General features: G+C 37.8%; 1 protein-coding gene across 5 annotated transcripts in view; it reads left to right on the forward strand.

The window, feature by feature from the left end:
* atg5 (autophagy related 5) overlaps window positions 1–21,580 on the forward strand; it is a 199,050-nt gene that overhangs the window by 80,687 nt on the left and 96,783 nt on the right. For 3 of the 5 annotated variants that reach the window (XM_012963001.3, XM_012962998.3, XM_012962999.3), the window contains exon 8: window positions 10,337–10,874. The exons of the other annotated variants lie outside the window; for them this stretch is intronic. In XM_012963001.3, coding sequence (XP_012818455.1) covers window positions 10,337–10,473 — 137 coding nt within the window. In that variant the 3' untranslated portion in view covers window positions 10,474–10,874. Of the gene's footprint in view, window positions 1–10,336; window positions 10,875–21,580 lie in introns of those variants that run through there. 5 annotated transcript variants of the gene reach the window in all.

The raw sequence follows: 21,580 nt of genomic DNA on the forward strand, positions 1-21,580 counted from the left end.
ATGCATTGCTTTGTCCTTTTTATCACATACCATATTTGCTTACATTCTTTTCCATATTCAGCACATAATACGTTGTATATATTCTGTTTAAAAGGGCATTTCATTTTAACATTCTTTTCTAAAAAGATTGCTGAAAAATGCAAAAGGTATTTGTATTTAAAAGAGAAGAAATGTTTAAATCACTTACCTGATATCCTGTTAACAGAAAACTGCACCAGCCTACGGTACTTTTTAGTACTTTTTTTTTATGGTACTTTATAGGCCAAATCAGACTGGTCTGATTCTGTGGCCCCCAGGCCAATAATTAGATAATAACAGAGACCTATACAAGCCATTTTTCTTACATTTGCTCTGTGTTTGGTAGGATAATTAAACTCTAACGACCACATAGCTGTTATTTTAGGTTTGAAAGCTATAGAAGAAGATGATTAAAAGAATTCAGACATTTAAAAAAAAATGAAGAACAGCAAATTTTCTGAAATCCTAATGTTTAAAATGTATTTAAAACTAATTTTAAGATGAACAACAATGTATTTGTAGTTGTAAGATCTTTCCTTTTACTTTGCATATTTTGTGAGTCAGTGTATACACTTAAGGAATAAGGATTCCTATTTGTAAAAATGGAATTGTGGCTGTACAGGAATATCTGGTTACATCACTCTGAATACAGTGCCTGAGTCATCTTAAAACTGTTCCAAATAATATCAAAGCCTAGAATTTCCTGCTAAGTATGAGAATGGTTTCTTCCGGGAGATTGTTTCTGATAAGTGCACTATATAGCTTAATGCCAATAGAACAGAAAGAGAGAGCAAGGAAGCAATTGATGTTTTTATATGTCACTAGGAGAAAACAAAAATTTCCCTCATGTCCGCATTGCAGCAATGATAATGAGGCTGACCTAGTTGCCGCTGTACATTTTCTCCTGCCTCACCGCCATACATTATAAGATCCCTGATATGCCCACAAAAGGTTAGATCACAACGATGGGTATACAGCCTGTTAGACAAGGATTGCATCAACAAGCTGATGTGGTCTTTACGATTTTGGCCAGATATTGGTTTGGTCAGCCCATCAGAGGGCCCAATACACGGGCAGATAAGCTGCCAAATCAGTCTAAAGGGGCCGAAACCGCAGCTCAAATCTGCCACTGTATAGCTACCTTAAAGGAACAGTAACACCAAAAAATGAAAGTGTATAAAAATAATAACAATATAATGTACTGTTGCCCTGCATTGCTACAACTGGTGTGTTTGCCTCAGAAAGACTACTATAGTTTATATAAATAAGCTGCTGTGTAGCCATGGGGGCAGCCAATTCAAAGGAGAAAAGGCACAGGTTACTTAGCAGATAACAGATAAACCCCCATTATATGGGCTTATCTACTAGTTATCTGCTATGTAACCTGTGCCTTTTCTCCTTTTTTCCAGCTTGAATGGCTGCCCCCATGGCTACACAGCAGCTTATTTATATAGTAGCTTTTCTGTAGCAAAAACACCAGTTTTTTGCACAGCAACAGAACATTATATTATAATTACTTTAAAACACTTTAATTTTTTGATGTTACTGTTCCTTTAAAGGGATTATGTCATGATTTTTATGGTATAGTTTTTAAAATTAAATTACACTGTGTACAATGCATATAATGTATTCTGCAATTTAAATTTCTATTCTTGGACCAACAAATGTATTTTTTTTTTTTTGTAATATTGGTTTGTAGGCAGTAATCTCAGTGTCCTGTGCCTGAGTCTGAGCTTTCATGCAGAGCCAGCACTAAACAATAGATTTACTTTAAGATAAGATGTGGTTTCTTCTATTGAACTGAAGGAGTCAAGCCCAACTTGAATTTTTACTATTGTGTTGTTTTCATATCTACCACTAGGCGGGGCATGTGAGCAGTTTCAGTGACATAGGTGTGAGGGAGCTGTTATCTTGCTACTTTTCTATTGTTCTTTTGATGGGCTGCTAGGGGGAAAGGGATGGGGGTGACATCCATCCAACTTGTAGTGCAGCAGTAAAGACTGCCTGAAAATTATCAGAGCACAAGTCACATGGCTAAGGGCACCTGGGAGACTAAGAAAATGTTTAGTCCCACATCAAATGTAAAAATAATGTTTTCTCTTTTAAAAAAATGGATTTCAGTGCAGGATTCTGCTAGAGGAGTGCTGTTAACTGGTGCATTTTGTAAAAAAATATGTTTTCCTACGACAGACAGGATGATTTGAAGCTTTGGCAGAAGAAGAGTATGCGAGTCTAGAGAAAATTTAAGAGATGGAACATAAGAAACACAGCAGCTTAGAGAGGGCAGAAATAGTAAAATTAGGTCACAGAGTAGAAAAAGTTGGGAGGAGTAACAGGGAAGCTGAAGCATAGGGTGAGGGAAAAGTTAAGACTGTAAGGTGAGAAATAATGGAAATGTTGTACTATAGCAACTCATGGTGTGATCTGTTGCCCACGGTAGTGCATTTACTACCGTTGATCAATCTTACTGTGTGTGATCGCCCTAAGTGTTACTAATTCATACAGAGACACACACCAGGAGAAGCAACAGCAGTAATCTAAATGAGGCTTTTTACATTCTCATTTTGCACTCTTATCAGTATGTTTATGTGTAAAAGTGCTGATTTGTTTTCAAATGTCTCTGCAAACAATCCTGATGAAGTAGCTTTCATTTTTTCTAGCTTCACTCACAAACAGGAGGAAAGCCTGGGTAATGTAGGTGTCATGACACTGGATAATCCTGGAATTTATCTTTTATAGAACATGTGCACAAACAAGTCAATGATTAAATGACCTAGGTAAACTTTGCATTTGCAAAGAAACGCACAAGTATTACTTTCTGACCTCCATATCATTATTCCTTAATAAGCTCAAAAAAGAATCCATATTCAAGTTATTTATAAATCCAGCATGCAAAATGTTTTATAATTAGATTTTGAGACATTTATTACTATGTGAGCTATATCTTCCATCTGGCAACCTGTATATAGTTTTTGCATAGTAGGTAGGTCTTTGTGAATATATTGTCTCAAAATAAAAACATGCCTATGATGTATTCCCGTTCCTTCCGAGCACATACAAACATCTTCCTGGCTCTAATTGAACATTGGTGGAAAGGCCTTTATAAAAAAAATTTAAGCTGGAGGCCATGGGATAAAAAGTTGTGCCCACGTGCACAATCAAAATGAACAACTGAAGACAAGTATTGGCAGGGTTGGACTTGTACGGCGGGACACTGGGAAAAAACCTGTCAGGCCCCACCTGCCCAGGTCCACTCATTATGGCATTGTGGATGCCCTCTTGCAAGATCACATCCGCAAGTTGAGGTAAAAAAATATTAGCAGGGCCCTGTTGGGTCCCAGGCAGCCCAGTCTGATGCTGAGAATCTCTACTTTGGATTTAAATTCCACACACTGAATGTGCAAATACAAATAGTGGGTAAACAAATGTCCATGTGGTTTAAATTGACAATTGTTCTCGTGTAATAACTGATTTAGTCACTAATCAGCTGCCTTTAATGAAACTCCAGCATTATGCTAGCAGGGCAAATGAAAAGAAATGTATCAACTAATGTATCAAATTAGAGCAATTTACAGAGTTGGTGACACATCCCCTACCTCCCCTTCCCCAGCTGCTCAATGGAGACATGAAAAGGTGAAAATTGAAACCTAAAACTTGAATATTAGAAAAACAGTCTAAAGAAGAAATACAATGAAAAAACCTTTATCTTTGTTCTACTACTAATATGGAACATGGACAACCCCTTTTAAAGATAATTCTTGCTATTTTAACAGTGTGAGGGTCTCAGATCTAGTAATATACAACAGCAGTATACCTCAACCTTTTCAAATCTTTAGATACTTTTTTCAGTCTCCCCAAAGGCTTACCAATTTGAAAAAAAAAATACAATAAGGGTTACATGTGTCCTCATATATTACCTTATATATTTACCTTAGCTCCACAAAGTCATAATCAGAGCAAATTTCAGAACTATTGGCACAGACGTTTATGCATTCTTATCCAGAATGCTAGCATTGTGAACTGTGGGTTTTCTCTGTACCCCAAGCAAGCTGATACATGTGGCCTCATTTTCACTAGGTGCAAGTCAGTTGTGTGTGCAGGCACACCATAGTAACATAATCAAGGTACAGGATCCCTTATCTGCAAATCCTTTATCCAGGAAGTTCCAAATTACGGAAAGGCCATCTCCCATAGACTCCATTATAAGCAAATAATTTTTTAAAAATGATTTCCCTTTTCTCTGTAATAATAAAACAGAACCTTGTACTTGATCCCAACTAAAGATATAATGAATCCTTATTGGAGGCAAAACAATCCTGTTGGGTTTAAATGATGTTTAAATTATTAAGGTATGGAGATCCAAATTACAGAAAGATCCCTTATCTGAAAAGCCCCAGGTCCCAAGCATTCTGGATTACAGGTCCCATACCTGTAGTACTACTTTCTTAAGGCAGGTGATAATTCGAGGGCAACCATGTATCTGTGTGCCCTGTACCTTGCACATAATTCATCAGAGCATGATACACAGGCACATAAGTGCTAGCTGTAAGTGCCTTTGTTAAGTTGTTATCAAAATAGGTATGGTTTTGTTTTTTGCATTCTTTACTTTAGTAGCAGCATCTATTGCCATGTATAGGGAGTGACTTAAGCTAACTAGCTTTACATATATGTTTAGGAAACCCTAGGCTAGGACAGTGAAATCATTTGCAGTCATACATAGCCCCATTCTCCCTTATTGACGATTTCTCTTTGTCATTTAGTACATCAGACCAAACCAACAAATGGAATACCTGACTACATAACTTCTGTTAATCATTTAGAACACATCTAAATAATTAAGAATCTTGGCTAAAATATCCACAGAAGACTTAGACGATCTAAATATTTGTTTCTCAATTCTGAATTGTTTAGTCTGTACAAAGGCCTCATAAAAGATCTGTGTGTAGCTATTTCTGCCACACTGTGTTTATATGCCTGTATGAGTCACTCAATAAGTATGACTTCATATGAAAAGGTTTAGTACTCCCCCTTCTCTATTTATTATTTTCTAAATGCATTAATACATATCCCCCCTACTGACCCAAACTCTGCTGAGGCAACTTTAGTTAACATTACTGTTCAGAAAGACACTAACCTCATAATCGATGTTCCATATATATATATATATATATATATATATATATATATATATATATATATATATATATATATATTGCAAAAAAAGACCAGCAACACCGGATCTATTGTGAATAGTGGATTATATTAAAAAATGCATGAACAGCCAACGTTACGTTTCGATCCCCATCGGGACCTTTCTCAAGGTTGCCTTGAGAAAGGTCCCGATGGGGATCGAAACGTAACGTTGGCTGTTCATGCATTTTTTAATATAATCCACTATTCACAATAGATCCGGTGTTGCTGGTCTTTTTTTGCAATATTTAAACTTTTTACCGTGCACCCGGGACAAGAATTGAAGCGGTGTGCCATCCTTGGTTTGATATATATATATATATATATATATATATATATATATATATATATATATATATATATATATAAATATACAGGTATCATATATATAATTTAGAATGCTTGGGTTTTTTTTTATAACCCTATAAATGAACATGTTGTAGAAAGTACTGACCTTATTGTTAGAGAGTTAAAATTGATGAGGCAAAAATAAGGAATTTGTTTAATGGAAAACGGTGGGAATGGGTGGAGCCATATTTTGGAGCTCCCTGTCCATGGTAACGTAAAGAGGTATTTACAAAAAAAAAAAAAAAGCAAGAAAACAGCCTATTTTTGGTATAGGAAGTATATTGTCACTCTCCACTAGCAATGCGAAGGGTGCATCATTGGAACGGCAGCAGGCTCAGTGATGGCACTGAATAGATGCAGCACCTTACTAATACATATATATTTTTTTTTTTTTTTTAATTAAAGGTATGTTACATTTCGCAATACAGTTTAATTTAATTTGGAATGTGCTGTTCTGACATACAGATTTTTGAATATTGGCGGAGAAACCGGAGCCCCTCATTATCACCAAAGAGGCAACTTGCATATACTTTCTTAACATACTGTACAACAAAACTTTCTGATAGTGGGATTCTCAAATGGTGGCCCCAGATACAATTTGTAGCATTACATTGTAAATGTATGTAATTGTATTACGTGTCAATAGTTTGGATGGTTTGTACTAACCTATAAGCCAGTGTTTCTCTTGCAATAAGCACAGCCCTAAAACTACCTCAGTTTTTCTGTTTATATTCTAACTGATACATTGTTATACTCTTAAAATTAAAAGCTCCTACTGTGCAAAGTATTTTGCAGAAGATAAATGGCCCTTTTAAAATGGACTTTGGGTGCATGTTCCTCTGGGTACGTGCTGACTTTGTTTAATTCTCTTGACCTAACCTTGCTGTCTATTATTGCGAGGCCAAGGCCTTTTGCATGATGTATATGATACAGACCCTAGGTTGTGGTTTTTCTCAGCCATGAGTTTAGTTAAGCGCTTTTTACTTATTAGTGTACAGAGGATAAATAATTAGTCAAGGTTAGTTAAAATTGTTTACTGCCAGTGACATATTTCACTTTTTCTTATTTTTTGTAACCTATTTGGAAATATAGATATGTGTTACAAAAATAACTACAAAAGTGTTTGAGCCGTGTTTATTACTTCTCTTAATAGTTACATAGTTAGTTACATAGTTACATAGGGTTGAAAAAAGACCAGTGTCCATCAAGTTCAACCCATCCAAGTAAACCCAGCACACCTAACCCACACCTACCAATCTATACACTCACATACATAAACTATAAATACAACCACTAGTACTAACTGTAGATATTAGTATCACAATAGCCTTGGATATTCTGATTGTTCAAGAACTCATCTAGGCCCCTCTTAAAGGCATTAACAGAATCTGCCATTACCACATCTCTAGGAAGGGCATTCCACAACCTCACTGCCCTCACCGTGAAAACCACCTACGCTGCTTCAAATGGAAGCTCCGTTCCTCTAATCTAAAGGGGTGACCTCTGGTGCGTTGATTGTTTTTATGGGAAAAAAGAACATCCCCCATCTGCCTATAATCCCCTCTAATGTACTTGTACAGAGTAATCATGTCCCCTCGCAAGCGCCTCTTTTCCAGAGAAAACAACCTCAACCTCGACAGTCTAACCTCATAATGGTTTTAATATTGTTTTTAAAACACCCACACAGTACTACTTGCAGGCCCGGACAGGCAATCTGTAGATTCTGGCAAATGCCAGAGGGGCTGCTGTAAGATGCCATCGAGAGTCACTATTACATTACATTACATTACCATTTATTTATAAAGCGCCAACATATTCCGCAGCACTGTACAATAAGTGGGTTACATACATTGGACATACAGAGTAACATATAAAGCAATCAATAACCGATACAAGAGGTGAAGAGGGCCCTGCCCAAAAGAGCTTACAATTGTGGTTCTGTTTGGGCCTCTGTGAACTTGCAGTGCCATGGTCTATTTTAGAGTTAAATGGAATAATAGAGGTTGCCCTGTTGATTGCAAATATTCTAGAAAGTGAGCAGTGAGTATTTAAAGATACAATGGGCCAATATACACTGAGATGTAAAAGAAAGAGCTCCCTAAACTTCACAGCTTACACAGCTAACTGGGTGGATAAATTGCAGACACAAATGTACTTACACATTAGGGTCAGAACCCATGGAACGGTTCTGTCGCGGGTGACAAACTGCTCTGAAAAGGCTTTCCACTGGCAACAACAGACGCAAGATGTGAAGGGCTTTCCATCGCTGACTCCTATTGTTGCCAGTGGAAAGCCTTTTTCAGAGAGCTTTGTCACCCACGATAGCAGAGATTTATCACGGGCGACACCGCTGTTCTGTAGGTTCTTACCCTGTGAAGACACACGGAGCTACAAGTAGCAGCTACTTATCACGGCTACAGAAATAGACAATGATGTGTTTTAGCAGAGGCAGTTCTCAGTATTGTCTATGGCAGGTTATTTTCTGGCGTTTAGTAGCTGTGACAAGTAGCTAGTACTATGTAGCTCAGTGTGTCTTCAACCTTATGCTTGATACTGGCAAATTTAGGTCCTTCTAATGCAGGGGTGGGCAAACTTTTTGGCTCACGGGCCACATTTACTTACCCCCGGGCCGGAGACTTGGCGGCCGCGGCGGGCCGGATTAAAAAGGCCAAGGGGCCCGCGGGCCGTAGTTTGCCCACCCCTGTTCTAATACCTGCTGCCATTGTTTGGTAGTTGCATGGTAAAATAAAAATATAGTAGGCAAACATAATTGTTAATGGGTAAGCCTTTAAAACATTTTAAAGGTAATTATTAATATGCAGAAACAGACACTGCCATTATAGAGGCAAGACTGCATAGAGTAGTTCAGAAGTGCTATAAATGCTGTGTGCTGGAGCCAGTCCACACTCCCTCACACTGAAAGTAACAAACATTACTATGCTGAGCATATTTGACAGGTACCTTAATGATTGCATCCACTTACTTTTACTAAGAAAGCGTTCAGAGCACCAAGTTCTCTGAACTTCTCAGGAGTAACAATATTGGTACATAAAACATCTTCAGAGTTTATTATTTTTACTGTATAACAGATCCATGCTTTTTTGCTTTTTGCTGTATCTTTGAACCTGAGGAATATATCCACGTCAGCATGACATGTTGCTATAAAACTAGTGCGCAAATCATACATCCTTATGAACTCAAGGCGCTTCATGCTTTTCCAGTTATTCACCTCCACTTATTCAGTAAGAGAGCCTATGCCGGAGGGGGATATCCTGGCCTCTTTGGTTAAAAGGCCTTCACATTGACGCTGAGTCACTCTGTCTGCCCAAACTGCATGGAATGTTTCTCTTAAGGAGACATTTCACACACAGTATATACTAACTTCATAAATCACCTTCACTATTGGGAAAAGTTACTTTTGCTTTAGTTCCATGTAATTAAACATTCATACTAAAAACCTTAATGTACACACCAGCATTAAACTTCCCCCAATAATGTATAATGCACATTCCATGGTGCAGACAGCTTGTGTACCACATTTACAAATATGTCTCGGTGACTTAAAATGCATTATCTTGAAATCTGCTGTGGTTTCTAGCAAGCACAGTCTGACTCTATACATTTTATTTTTACTCCTCTAAGTAGGGACAGTAGCATATTACTCAGCAGTTGAGAGAAATTGTGTGGGCATAAACATTTAGTCATTGTACTTTCTTTAGTAAAAAGGATTACATTTGCTTTTATTTATTTTCATGAGCCTTTATATAGCTAATTTTGTGTTTAGTGCAAGATGCACGTACAGAGATTTATGCTTTTAATATAAAACCCTTTCCAGATGATAATCTAAATTCTTATCACTTAAGCTAAATGTTTAATATTAAGAAATAGTACAACGTACAGTTTCCTGCAAGAACAAAAAGGTTTAACCCTATACATTGATTTCTTGTTGTGTAAAATTAAAACAAATTTGGGCATGATGGAATGGTCTGAAAGCACTTTTAATGGAGAAGGAAGGGCTAAATCTCTAGGGGGTGCCAAATGTTAGGCACCCCCAGTTATTGTAATTGCTTGCCTGAAACCCCCGGCTGGTACTCCTGTTAGGAGAAAACTGCACCAACCCAGGGTAAATGCAGATCCTCTTCCTTCCTTTTCCTTTTGCAGCGATCCCAGGGTCTGTGCATGCAAAGTTGAGAGAAAAAAAACCAGCTTTTTTGAAAAGTTCAGTTTTTCACTCTTCTGCGCGTGCGTGAAGGAGGAAGAGGAATGCTCGCTAGCAAATACCCCGACCGGTGCAGTTTTCTACTAACATTTTGGCACCCCCCCAGTGGTTGTAACTTTCCATCTCCTTTAAGGGGATTAAGCAGTTTATGCCTTTATTTATGGATAGGTGCTGAAACAGCATTAGTTGGAGTAGTATTATACTGATCAGGAATTACTTTGAAATGTTGCTTTTGCCAGCTTTAAAATGCAGTTTGAGCCGACTGGTACATGTATAAGTTCTTGCAGCACTAAAGGAAAAATTGACAGTTTCGAGAACTCTGTTAACTGTTTCATCTGCTTATTTTGATCTCTCTTTAATTTGTTCTTCTATAAATTGGATTTTGGGACTCATAGTTATGGAGGTACATATTTATTTTGTTTTCTGGTTAATATTTGCGCATTAATAATGCAATATACGGTATTTTGCACTATTTTGTACATATCTTTTATCATTTTACAATTCATGTTTGTTCATGACCTTTAACCTACCTGTTCCTATAATTGTTTCATTGCTTCACAGATGAAGAGAAGAAGTATCAGGTGATGATACATGGCATTGAGCCAATGCTGGAGACTCCAGTGCAGTGGTTAAGTGAACATCTCAGCTACCCAGACAACTTTCTGCACATAAGTATCATTCCCCAGCCTACTGACTGAAAGGCTCTTCCATGTTCATTGGACTCTTGGATTTTTCAAGGCTACATCAACACCATTTTAAGAGTTTGCTTTAAAGCACCTTGACCCAAAGAACAAGAAGACTGGTTGTCCTTGTAGCTGTTCAGATTTCTAATTGTACATTATACCTCTCACTTTTTCTGCTGTAAAATGAGCCTGGTTGTAACAAATTGCTTAAAGCCACCTGCTCTGTTGAAACAGCAAACTCTATACCTGCAGTGTATGAGACAAGATGTGCCTCTCGGTTCCTTGTTAGAACAAGCAGGTGTATAGGACTATCTTCACGTATAATTTTCCTTTCTGTGGTCAGAGCTGAATTTAACATTAAAATGCACAGAATTTATTGGTATAATTTTGCTTGTGATTAAAAACTTAAAGTGTAACTAAAAGCTTCTAACTATAGATTATGTTAAGCTGAAACCCCCAGCTTGTGGTGGGTCTGCCTTTCAGACAGAGAGTTTTTAGAATAATTTAACCTAGGAGTTTTAAAATCTTAAGAAACTGTACACAGTCATCTTTTTAAATGATTGTATAAGTAAATGGATTGTGTGTGCTGCTCGTAGGGCACGAGTAGGGAGTAGCTTAAGTAAGTAGCTTAATCTGTTTACATTAGGCTGTATACTTATATATGTATATACACACACACACCATATTCCATTTTTGTTCAGCAAATCTCCAGTTTGGAATTTCATCAGTTAGCTGGTTGCTATAGTTCAAATTACCTTAGTAACCAATTGTAGCTTAACAGAGCAATAAATTCTAGGCTGCTGGAGTTAGTAACCACCTTTTAGTTTGTTTACTTTAAGTTGGAAAGAGCCAGAAGAAGGCACATAATGTAAAAACTATAAAAATTGCTTTGAGTTGCCCATTCTATAATATATTAAAAGTTAATTTAAAGGTGAGCTGCCTCTTTAAAGAAGAAGGAAAGTACAATCACTGGAGGGGGTGCCATCCCCCAGTTATTGTATTCACTTACCTGAAATCCTGGGCAAGGGTTGGACTGGGGAGTGAAGGGCCCACCAGAGTTTGTGCCCCAATTGCCCCGCCACGGCCTTCACACACCTCCCCACAGGGCACCCCACCCATCTGACTCCCAAACGTGCGTAAATATAACTTGCAGCGTGTCGGGGGAGGGAGACTGGAGGAACGGTGGCGCATACTGTGGGAATCAATCGGCCCAGTCTGACCCTGCCCCGGCTGGTGCTCCTGTTAGGAGAAAACTGCAATCGCCAGGGGGTTTATGCGACAAAGTGATCCGCTTCCTTCTTTGGTCTTCGCACATATGCAGTGGAGGGAAAAGCCAAGCTTTAACAAAAACTTTTCTCTCAACCAAGCATACACCAGACTTGGGGTCTCATGAAAAGGATAAGGAAGGAAGAGGATTGTTCACCTGCATACACCCCTGGCTGCTGCAGTTTCCTCCTAACAGGAGCACCGACCATGGGTTTCAGTTAAGAGATTTCAATTACTGGGGGCTGCCTAGCCTTTGCCACCCCCTAGTGACTTAGCCTTTCCTTTTCCTTTAACAAATTGTTAATTTTGCCTGTGTCAGAAGCTGTGGTTGTTAGAAATGATTATGATATCTTGTTGCTGATGTATGGAGGGGATCTTTTTCATTATTTTGTATCTTACTCTGAGATTTACCCAAAGCACCATTATGCATTATGCACTGCTTTCAGTAACCATTTGAAGGAAATGACCTCCACTTAACTTTCAGGGAATTCATTTTTACACAGCTTCTCCAGGAAGCTGAGTCTGTAGTGTGTGTGATAGCAAAGCATTGGAAGCAAACATCTCATGTCACAATTTTTAAATTAAACATGAAGCACAATTTCTTTTTTTTCTAAACATCCATACCTGTTATAAATGTATAGGAGAACTAAAGCTTAACAAAGAAGTAGGCTAGAAATGTTGCACATTATGTTTTGGGCTTCTGTATTAGCCCAAGCCAACCATACCCCTTTAGCAGGGAAGATTTCTAAAGATGCCCCCCAGTAGCTCCCCATCTTCTGTTCTGCAAAATGAGCTCCTGTGTACAAATTTGAAGGCCTAAATCATTACTATAGGAGTGCTAAACCTGTAGTCCAGTGCAGTAAGTTCAGTATATAAAATACGTTTTCAGCCATATTTTTTTAAAATCTCAGCTGTCTGTCATATTGCCTTTATGCCCTCAGTGCTTGGAGTTAAAATACCTGACCACCACTTCTTGTATCACTCCCATCGACAGATTAGATTCACTAAGGATGTATTCTGTTTGTATGTACTGCAAAGCCTGGTAGCAATGACAGTATCTAGTACTTTTTGGCAGTGGCAGAAGTCCCTAAGATCCAGTCATGTGGCTCATAAAGCAGTTAACTTTCAAGGAAAGTGGCCTGTATGTGGTCACCTTTACTTTGCACTTGTAAAACTCCCTTACAAGATCTCTCTTTTTCTATATCAACATGCAGATTAAGAATTTGGAAGCATGAGAGATTTTGACTATGATTATTTTCGGGGAAAAAAATGAATTTATTATATGTGAAAACTTTTTGATATGTATTTTGGTATAACTTGACTACTTATTCAATGTTTTTCAGAACATGGATTGATAGAATTATACATTTCACTAGTAATTGCTTGATTTCTTATATTATAAAGGCCAGCTGCATCTGGTGTTTTGTCTGCTGATGCCTTCCTGCAGAAAACAGTGGCAACCAAGAAAGTCCAGTCCACTGTTCAATGCTTCTTATACTATTGAATATATAGTGTTGTGAGTGGTGATGGGTGTTTTGAACACCGCTGTTCTCCACTAGACAGCCATTAGCCAAACTCTTACTAAATACTTTATATTGCACTTAATGAGCATGCTCACTGATCTTGGCTGTTTGAAGGTAAATCTTTGAAAATATAATTTGTCACTCTTTTATTTCTGGTAAGTGGATATCGGTGCCTTAAGTTATTTATTGTTTAATGGGGCAATAAGCATTTCTGTATTTTCTGTTGTTAACCCTAACAGCTTTTGTAGCATCAAGTGGCTGCAAAAATTTAACATATGGTGGAGATAGTCTCTTCTATGTAGTCTTGTAATTTGTTCCATAAAATTGTAAGTAAAGTAAAGAAATAGATCATTAGAGGAGATCCATAGTCAGAGAACAAACCACTAATTCACTATTATATAGGAAAAACGAGGTTTGTATAGAATGGGTTTGTTTAGATGGGCATTTTAAGAACTTGGCTGGGCTGCACATAGCCCTGTCAATATAAATAATAGTTTTTTTTTTTCAACTGCAAGTTTAATAAACTTAAACACCTATTCAGTACCATTGGCTTTCTCTGGCTAAATGGTCAGAGCTACTTCTTGTTGAACCTGCAGGTGGAATGACCAGCCGTTTTATGTAGTAAATAAAAAAGAATTGTGTTTTACTCAGTAGTAACAAAATCAGCTGATCTTGTTTCTTTGGGCTTCTATCCCCTTTAATGTAACATTAGAGAGGATGTTTTAAAAGGCAGTAGTTCAGCACAAGAATGATGGGAGTAATGTTTCAGCTGTAACTAAAGATATATAGCTTGGTGGGTTTTCTGAAGGGAATTTAAACACATTTTCCTAGCACCAGTCGTTGGTGCGTTTGTGCTATAATAATCCTATTTCACTTGTCTGTGTCTGTGTAAAAAGGCTAAAAATCATCTGTAAGTAAGCAACTGAGTTTGTCAAATGGCATCTTCCTTTTCTGAAGATTGCTAATAAGTGTAATTATTACACCCCAGGAATAAAAGCAGTCTGGGATTTCTTCAATAACTCCCCCAAGTATTTCTCTCACTTTCTTTCTCACTATAGGGAAGCAGAGCCTGTCATTTTGCTCGTTTAATTTTATATAAAATTATTGCAGTGACAACGCCATGTTTCCCACAAGTCTTCAAGGGTAGCTGACATTCTGAACAGTAATTAATCAATTATGTTTATAACCCTTAAATAAAGCTGGTCTAACTTTACATCCCACACAGTTCCTGCTTGTTTCTGTAGAAATGCTCCCCACCCTTGTGTATGTTAACATGTAGCTTTTCACAAGAGCTCACTGCCTTAAGGTTATCAGTTTTACATTTTTTGAGTAGCAGTTACCAGCAGCAATAGTCAGAGTGAGTGAAATCTATGGAGGAACGTAACTATAGGCAAAGATTGGATATAAAAGAAGATAAGGATAGTATTAGAATGCTGCAACTGCTAACTTTTTTACAGAAACTCATGGGGGCTTAAGGTTTGTTGACAAAATTATTGTGATAGAAAGTAAGCACTGTAAATGTGTAGTATTCATACTATGCTGCATCAGGTTACAGCCAGTTCATAACAAGTTGATGGCACATTGAGGCCAATTGGAACATTATTTGATCTCCAAAACATAAATGGGATTTGTCTAAATTTTAGATCCAATATTGTTATGTGTAGGCCTTTAAAGATTCGCTTGTAGAAGGATCATCATTATTGTGCTCTACTAGATATTTTCTCAGTGTATCAACAAATTTCCCTCTCTCTATCAAAGCAATAAATGATGAGATGCACAGGTTTGTTTAGGGGACAAGTTTCCTTTATCATTCTCTGTTCTAAATACATTCACTCTAAAAATAAGCTGCATGGAAGTATAGTTTGGTAGGCATACTGCTTTGTAGTGAACAAGAGGTACAATTCATGCTAAGCAGTATGAGACAAGTTAGGTATTAATGTCCCCATCTAGACTTTGTACTTGGCATGAAGTCCACCAAGCTGTGTGCCTACATGGCTAATGTGTAAAAAGGCTTCTTTTGGTACAGCATGCTATTAGCCAAATGGCACCATTTCCAATATTATGTTGCTGGTTTTTATAATAAACCCATGTAGTACTGATTGCCCATAAGCACTTATTCATAATGCTCACTAAGTTTTACACTTTGCAAATATTTAAAATCACTTCTTGTGTGCATGTGTTAAATTTGTCATAGTTTTGCATGGCTTTTGAGTCCAAAGTATGAAACGTGCATTATCTAAAGACAGTGGCCAAATAAACAATGGATAATTATGCAACTGATGAAACATATCTGCAGATAAGCCAGAAGACTTCACCATACAATTCTAGATTTGGACTCTATTGAAAGGCAATAACCAGTTTCATGTACACTTTCTTTTTAAGTGTTTTTCATGTATGTTTTTATTCACATTAACTATTGCATAAATTCAAAGGGGTTGGAATGGGTGTGGATACATGTGGCAGAAGGGAAAACTTGGAGTGCATGGCACATTTAGTTCTATTTAAACCAACAATAGTAGTGTCAAAAATGTTATGCTACTTTTTTTGCTTCGATGTACGGAGGGATATTTACTGACAGGCCACATTGCCATTTAAAGGAGAAGGAAAGGCTAATAAAGAGCTAATCTCAAGCTGCAGGCATACCTTCAGTTGTCTCAATAGTGCCCTTAAGTCTCCCAATATTTCACCTGATCAGATGATCAGAAGCCAAACAGGAAGAAAAAACGCTGAGCTGTGTAAAGAAAGTTCCCATAATGCCTCACTCCTGCACAGACACCCAGACCAAGTGAACATGCTCAGTTAGTTAGACTATGAGTCAGCTTCCTGCTGATTGGCTCAGGTCCACATTCCTAAGGGGGTGGAGTGAGTTCTTAGCATTCTTTAGGGAGGGGGTAGCAGGAGAGAGCAGAAAACTGCGTGTCTGTGGCACAGGAATTACAGAGACAACTAATCTTTTTACAGAGAAGTCAGTGCAGCATTTCTGTGAGTGCTTACATAGACCTTTCTGATAAAGCTTACTTAGTTTTTACCTTTCCTTCTCCTTTAGGGCTCTGGCACACGGGGAGATTATTCGCCCGCGACAAAACTCCCTGTTCGCGGGCGACTAAAACTACCTGTTCGCGGTGCGAATCGCCGAAAAAGACTTGCGAGTCTTTTTCGGCGATTTCGGGAAATCGCGCCACCGCGTGTGCCATCCCGCCGGCGACTTACATGTTCGCCGGTGGGATGGCGGGTCATGGCAACTCGGGGAGATTAGTCGCCCGCGAACAGGGAGTTTTGTCGCGGGCGACTAATTTCCCCATGTGCCAGAGCCCTTTAAATCTTTCCATTTAATAATCTCACCACCCCGCATATTATACTTGAATAAGTAATTGTATAATTAGTATGTGGGTAAAATTTGGATGGGGTAATATAAGTCCCAGACATTCTAAAAGGCTTTATTCCATACCACAAATTATTTTTGAGCCATGAATAAACTGATGAGCACAGATGAACCAGGGATGGTATAAATGAAACTCATCAAATACATATATTTTCAAACACTCTATCCAACCATTCCCTCTCTTCTATAGTAGAGTAAACAACATACAGAATTGGTACACTTTATCAGTTGGTCACAAAGAAAACAGCAAAATTTGACAATCTATTTATATTTAGTGGGATAATGCTAAACATAAATGATCAAATATAGCAAGTAAACCTATAGCTGCAGCCATTGACATTCTACAGTTGCTTTCTCAGAGAGCTCATTTACTAATGTAGATGGTAGCATCTAATTAGCAGTTAGGAAACAAGCAAAGATATGACTGGTTGCACTTATATGCAATATGGAACATAGATTAGTGCTATGACTTTAAAAATATCCATCATAGACTCCATTTTGCAAACTGTTTTAGACTGCATTCAAAAACAAGTAAATACACATTATTTAAATGTATTATTTAAAAAAAAAATCCTGCTTAATTAGGTTTGACACAGTTATTTCCCCACTGCAGCATTTTAAATTATCATATTACCATCATATGTTTGTTTTGATGGCCTGTTTTTAGATTTTTTTTTAAAAATTATGTTCATTTGAATATTTCTTTAATCACAGCAATGAATCTATGACTATAGACAATATCAGTGTGTTAACCATATGAACCTTTACTGATTTCAGTTGAACCAGGAAGAAAATCTTGCTAGCCAAGGACAGTAGGGCCCCCTATCCATGATCAGTCAGCCTTCCCATTTACTTGTCTTATTTTTGCAACTTGTTCATAGCACTGAAGACAAAAATGATCATGTTCTATAATACAGTGAATACAACCCAAGCATCATGTCCAGGGTATCATTCTACCCACCATTAGGTTACCAAGGGAAAGAGGTAATGTAATTTACATATACTTAAATGGCCCTAGGTGGCTGGATTTTCTGTTTACAAGTTTGTCATCTTGGAAGTGGCTGTTTTAACCTTCTGATCCCATGCATTTTGAATATGTATTCTGTTCAAAAATAAAACATTTTTCTATCTATTTTAGTTTGCCTGGATTTTTTATTAATAAGAACCATGAAAACTGTTATGTGGTCTTTTTACAATATTCAGTAATAGTGTTATAAGGGTTTATGGCAATGGCACATATTGCAGGCTGACGTTTTCATGTGATTCCAGTTGAGGCAGAGGCAGTGGCAGGCAGTTGAGGAGTTTTGGTGTTGTCATTTGTCTAAAGAAAAAGTATGGTTCCTAATATCTGTATCCTTAGTGTAGTGCATGAAGGAACCTTAGTGTGGTGCATGGAAGAACCTTAGTGTTGTGTATGGAAGAACCTTAGTGTGGTGCATGGAAGAACCTTAGTGTGGTGCATGGAAGAACCTTAGTGTGGTGCATGGAAGAACCTTAGTGTGGTGCATGGAAGAACCTTAGTGTGGTGCATGGAAGAACCTTAGTGTGGTGTATGGAAGAACCTTAGTGTGGTGTATGGAAAACCTTAGTGTGGTGCATGGAATAACCTTAGTGTGATGTATGGAAGAACCTTAGCGTGGTGCATGGATGATCCTTAGCGTGGTGTATGAAGAACCTTGATGTGGAGTACGGAAGAACTTTGATGTGGAGTACGGAAGAACCTTAGTATGGAGTATGGAAGAAAGCCAAGCTCACTAGACACCATAAAGAATGTAATGTTGTAAGACCACGTGTGCTTTTATCTCTATTGAAAACACCGTCCAGGTAATGATCTAGTCTGTGTATACAGGTGCTAATCAGTTTTGTAGCAAATGGGCTGGTGCTTTTATGCAAATTAATTTAACATCACACTGAAGTAGAAAATACACCTAAAATCTGCCCCGTGCAACATATGCGCCTACATGGTTAAAATCTCAAAAGTATATGAAAAGTGGGCCTTTAAAATAACAAAATCATTGCAAAAGATTGATCATTGATCAAAAAAACTATAAAGGCAAATAATTACCGTTATACTTATAGAAGAGAAATAATAAGATGGCTATTAAAGGAGGAGAAAGAAAGGCTAATAAAGAGTTAATCTCAAGCTGCAGGCATACCTTCAGTTCTCTTAATAGTGCCCTTAAGTCTCCCCATATTTCTCCTGTTCAGATGATCAGAAGCCAAACAGGAAGAAAAAATGCTGAGCTGTGTAAAGAAAGTTCCCATAATGCCTCACTCCTGCACCGACACCCAGACCAAGTGAACATGCTCAGTTTGTAAGACATGAGTCAGCTTCCTGCCGATTGGCTCAGATCCACATTCCTAAAGGGGGGGGGTTAGCAGGAGAGAGCTGAGAGCTGTGTGTTTCTGGCACATGAATTACAGACACAAGAAATCTTTTGTCAGAAGTCAGTGCAGCATTTCTGTGAGTGCTTATGGCTGTATTTACATAGACCCTTCTGATAAAGCTTACTTAGTTTTTACCTTTCTTTCTCCTTTAATTAAACTGTAAATTAACCCCCTCTCTGCATGTCACTACTTCCTATAGTAATGTGGTACCTGAAGCATATAGAGCTGCAAGAGACAGACCTTCACTCAAATGTATAAAATATCTTGGAGTACTTTTAATATTTTATTATATTTAATTCCTCATCACATGAAAAATGTTCGAAATGTTCTGAAATAATCCGGTTACCCTTTTGTCTCTGTCTTGGGCTTTGGGTTGGTGTAATTTTTAAAAGGCCTGATGGGTCAAATATATCATAGGCTATAAAAAAAAACTCCAACAAAGCCTGCATGTAGACTCGGCGGACAATTGCTGAGGTGAATACTGAAGATTTATTTCAGAAATGGTACAAATATTTTTTGTTGAGTTTTAGGTTAATAAAAGAACAAGATGAATATGATGAAGAGATTGCACATACATAAATGGAAGGTGTTAGTGTAATGGCACAAGGGCGATTTGTCGCCCCAAAATTTCCCCTTGAGCCATTAATCTTATGTACATTGCACTAGCAATTTGGGAGTAAGACAAGTGTTACTGTAACATTTTTTGAAGAGTTTCAGAGATATCTGTTGAAAACTTGAACAAGCTAAAAAAATTATTAATTTTGTGTTAAATTATGAGAATTGCAAATCATTGTATCTATTTCTCTCCTTAGATTACAGTCAACAGTATCTAAATGTAACAGACCATTTGATATAATGAATAAAGTATTAAATTCAATGGAAAGGTAATTATGGTATTTTATAATGTTGTTCATAGTTTGTTTCTAGCTTTATCCTGTAAAGAAATATGGTTTTCTGGATGCTGTCCTTATTATTCAGGTGAAGCTTTGTATAATGGATGATATATTTCTGCTATATAATTTTGAGCTTGGTAAAGAAGGCTCTTTGCCCTGAGTAATAGGTGAACTGGTTAGAAAAGGATCTCTAACTCTGCCCTTCCTATATTTCAGTGTTTATCTAATTGGGTCCTATTTATAAAGCTTTGGGCAATGTTTTACACCAATAAAAGGTGGAAATGGTGACACAAAAAGTACAGGCTAAGTGAACTTTATCGGTAAATGCTTTTTTAGGGTATGTTTGTTTCCTGTTGTCCTGGACTCTTTATATGCAGTATTCAGTTCATGCTCTCCAGACATGGAATACTGTATATCAAGAACTGGGATACCTGGTTGGAAATAGAGGCAAACTTAGGGCTGCTTTTAGGTACCACTGGGCCCTGGGCAAAATTTTGCTGGTGGGCCCCCACTGCCTTATGAAATTTGTGATAAAGTAACCCTTAAGCACATGAAGTTCAATATAGAAAGGCAGGCAGTGAAAAATGGTCTGCAGTTATGTTTTCCTCAGGTGTGTTGCCCTGGATTAGCCCTGGGAGCAGAAAAATGACAAAATGGTTCTTCTAGTCGATTGAAATGAGGGGTCTGCCATCTCCACATGATACTTCTGTCAAAAGCTATCCCAGATAAAAGGTGTGCTAGTGAGCCTCCTATCTTGGTGGGTCCTAGGAAAATGGCTCTGGGCAAACCCCTGATACATTGCTAAAAGAACTGGGAAATATTGTGTCTAGTTCTTATTTGATAGACCCTTTTTAATAAAGTGCAATCTGAGAAAAGTGAGGATGGAAACATTAGAAAGAACCTAATTGTCTTGTTTTATACTGTGCTGAACAACCTCATGCTGCGTTAGAAATTCCCGCATTGCAGCCAGTGTGTTGCCTGAATAAAAGTTTTAAATAATCACCTTGAAACTGTGTAATGTGCTGCCAAAACAGCTGAAAATCATTTCTAATTAAAAGGAAACATTGACTTGTAGCTTCCCAGGCCTGTTTTAGAAGTGCTAGTGAAAGCTTTCGCATCTGGACCACAATTGACATTGTGCAGTGCATTTTAAACCAGTTTATAGCGCTTTTTCCAAAATACTGCCACATAAGCTTAGAGAACCAATAGCGTGGGCTTTATTATCACTTATAAAGCAAAATGAAATGTAGCCAAAAATTGTCTGCAGGAGGCACGCTCAATGCTTCAATGCATGAAAGCCAACCCAAATTACAGAAAAGAGCTTTTGTGCCTCGACAGTAGAGTTATCTCTTTGAAGATCTCATAGGTAGGTTGTATTTGTTAATTTAGGACTGAAAAGTAAAGCCAGAGACGGCCTTTGCACATGGCTCCCTAGTCCACTCCATACGGCTCCATTAGTAGTTGGGAGCTGCAGAAGAGCTACATGACCAGTAGGGAAAGCACAAGAAGAATATAAAATAGGACAGGAGAGGGTAGCAGCAGAAGGTTCATTTAGATACACATTAAGGCAGTCTTAATTTTCCAAATGAGACTGCTTACTAGAGAATAGCCATTAATATCTGATTAAAGTAAAATGTTCTTCTTTTTCTCTACTGCTATTCCCTTTAGAG

This window comes from Xenopus tropicalis, chromosome 5 (genome assembly GCF_000004195.4).
Source record: "Xenopus tropicalis strain Nigerian chromosome 5, UCB_Xtro_10.0, whole genome shotgun sequence".
Taxonomy (NCBI): Eukaryota; Metazoa; Chordata; class Amphibia; order Anura; family Pipidae; genus Xenopus; species Xenopus tropicalis.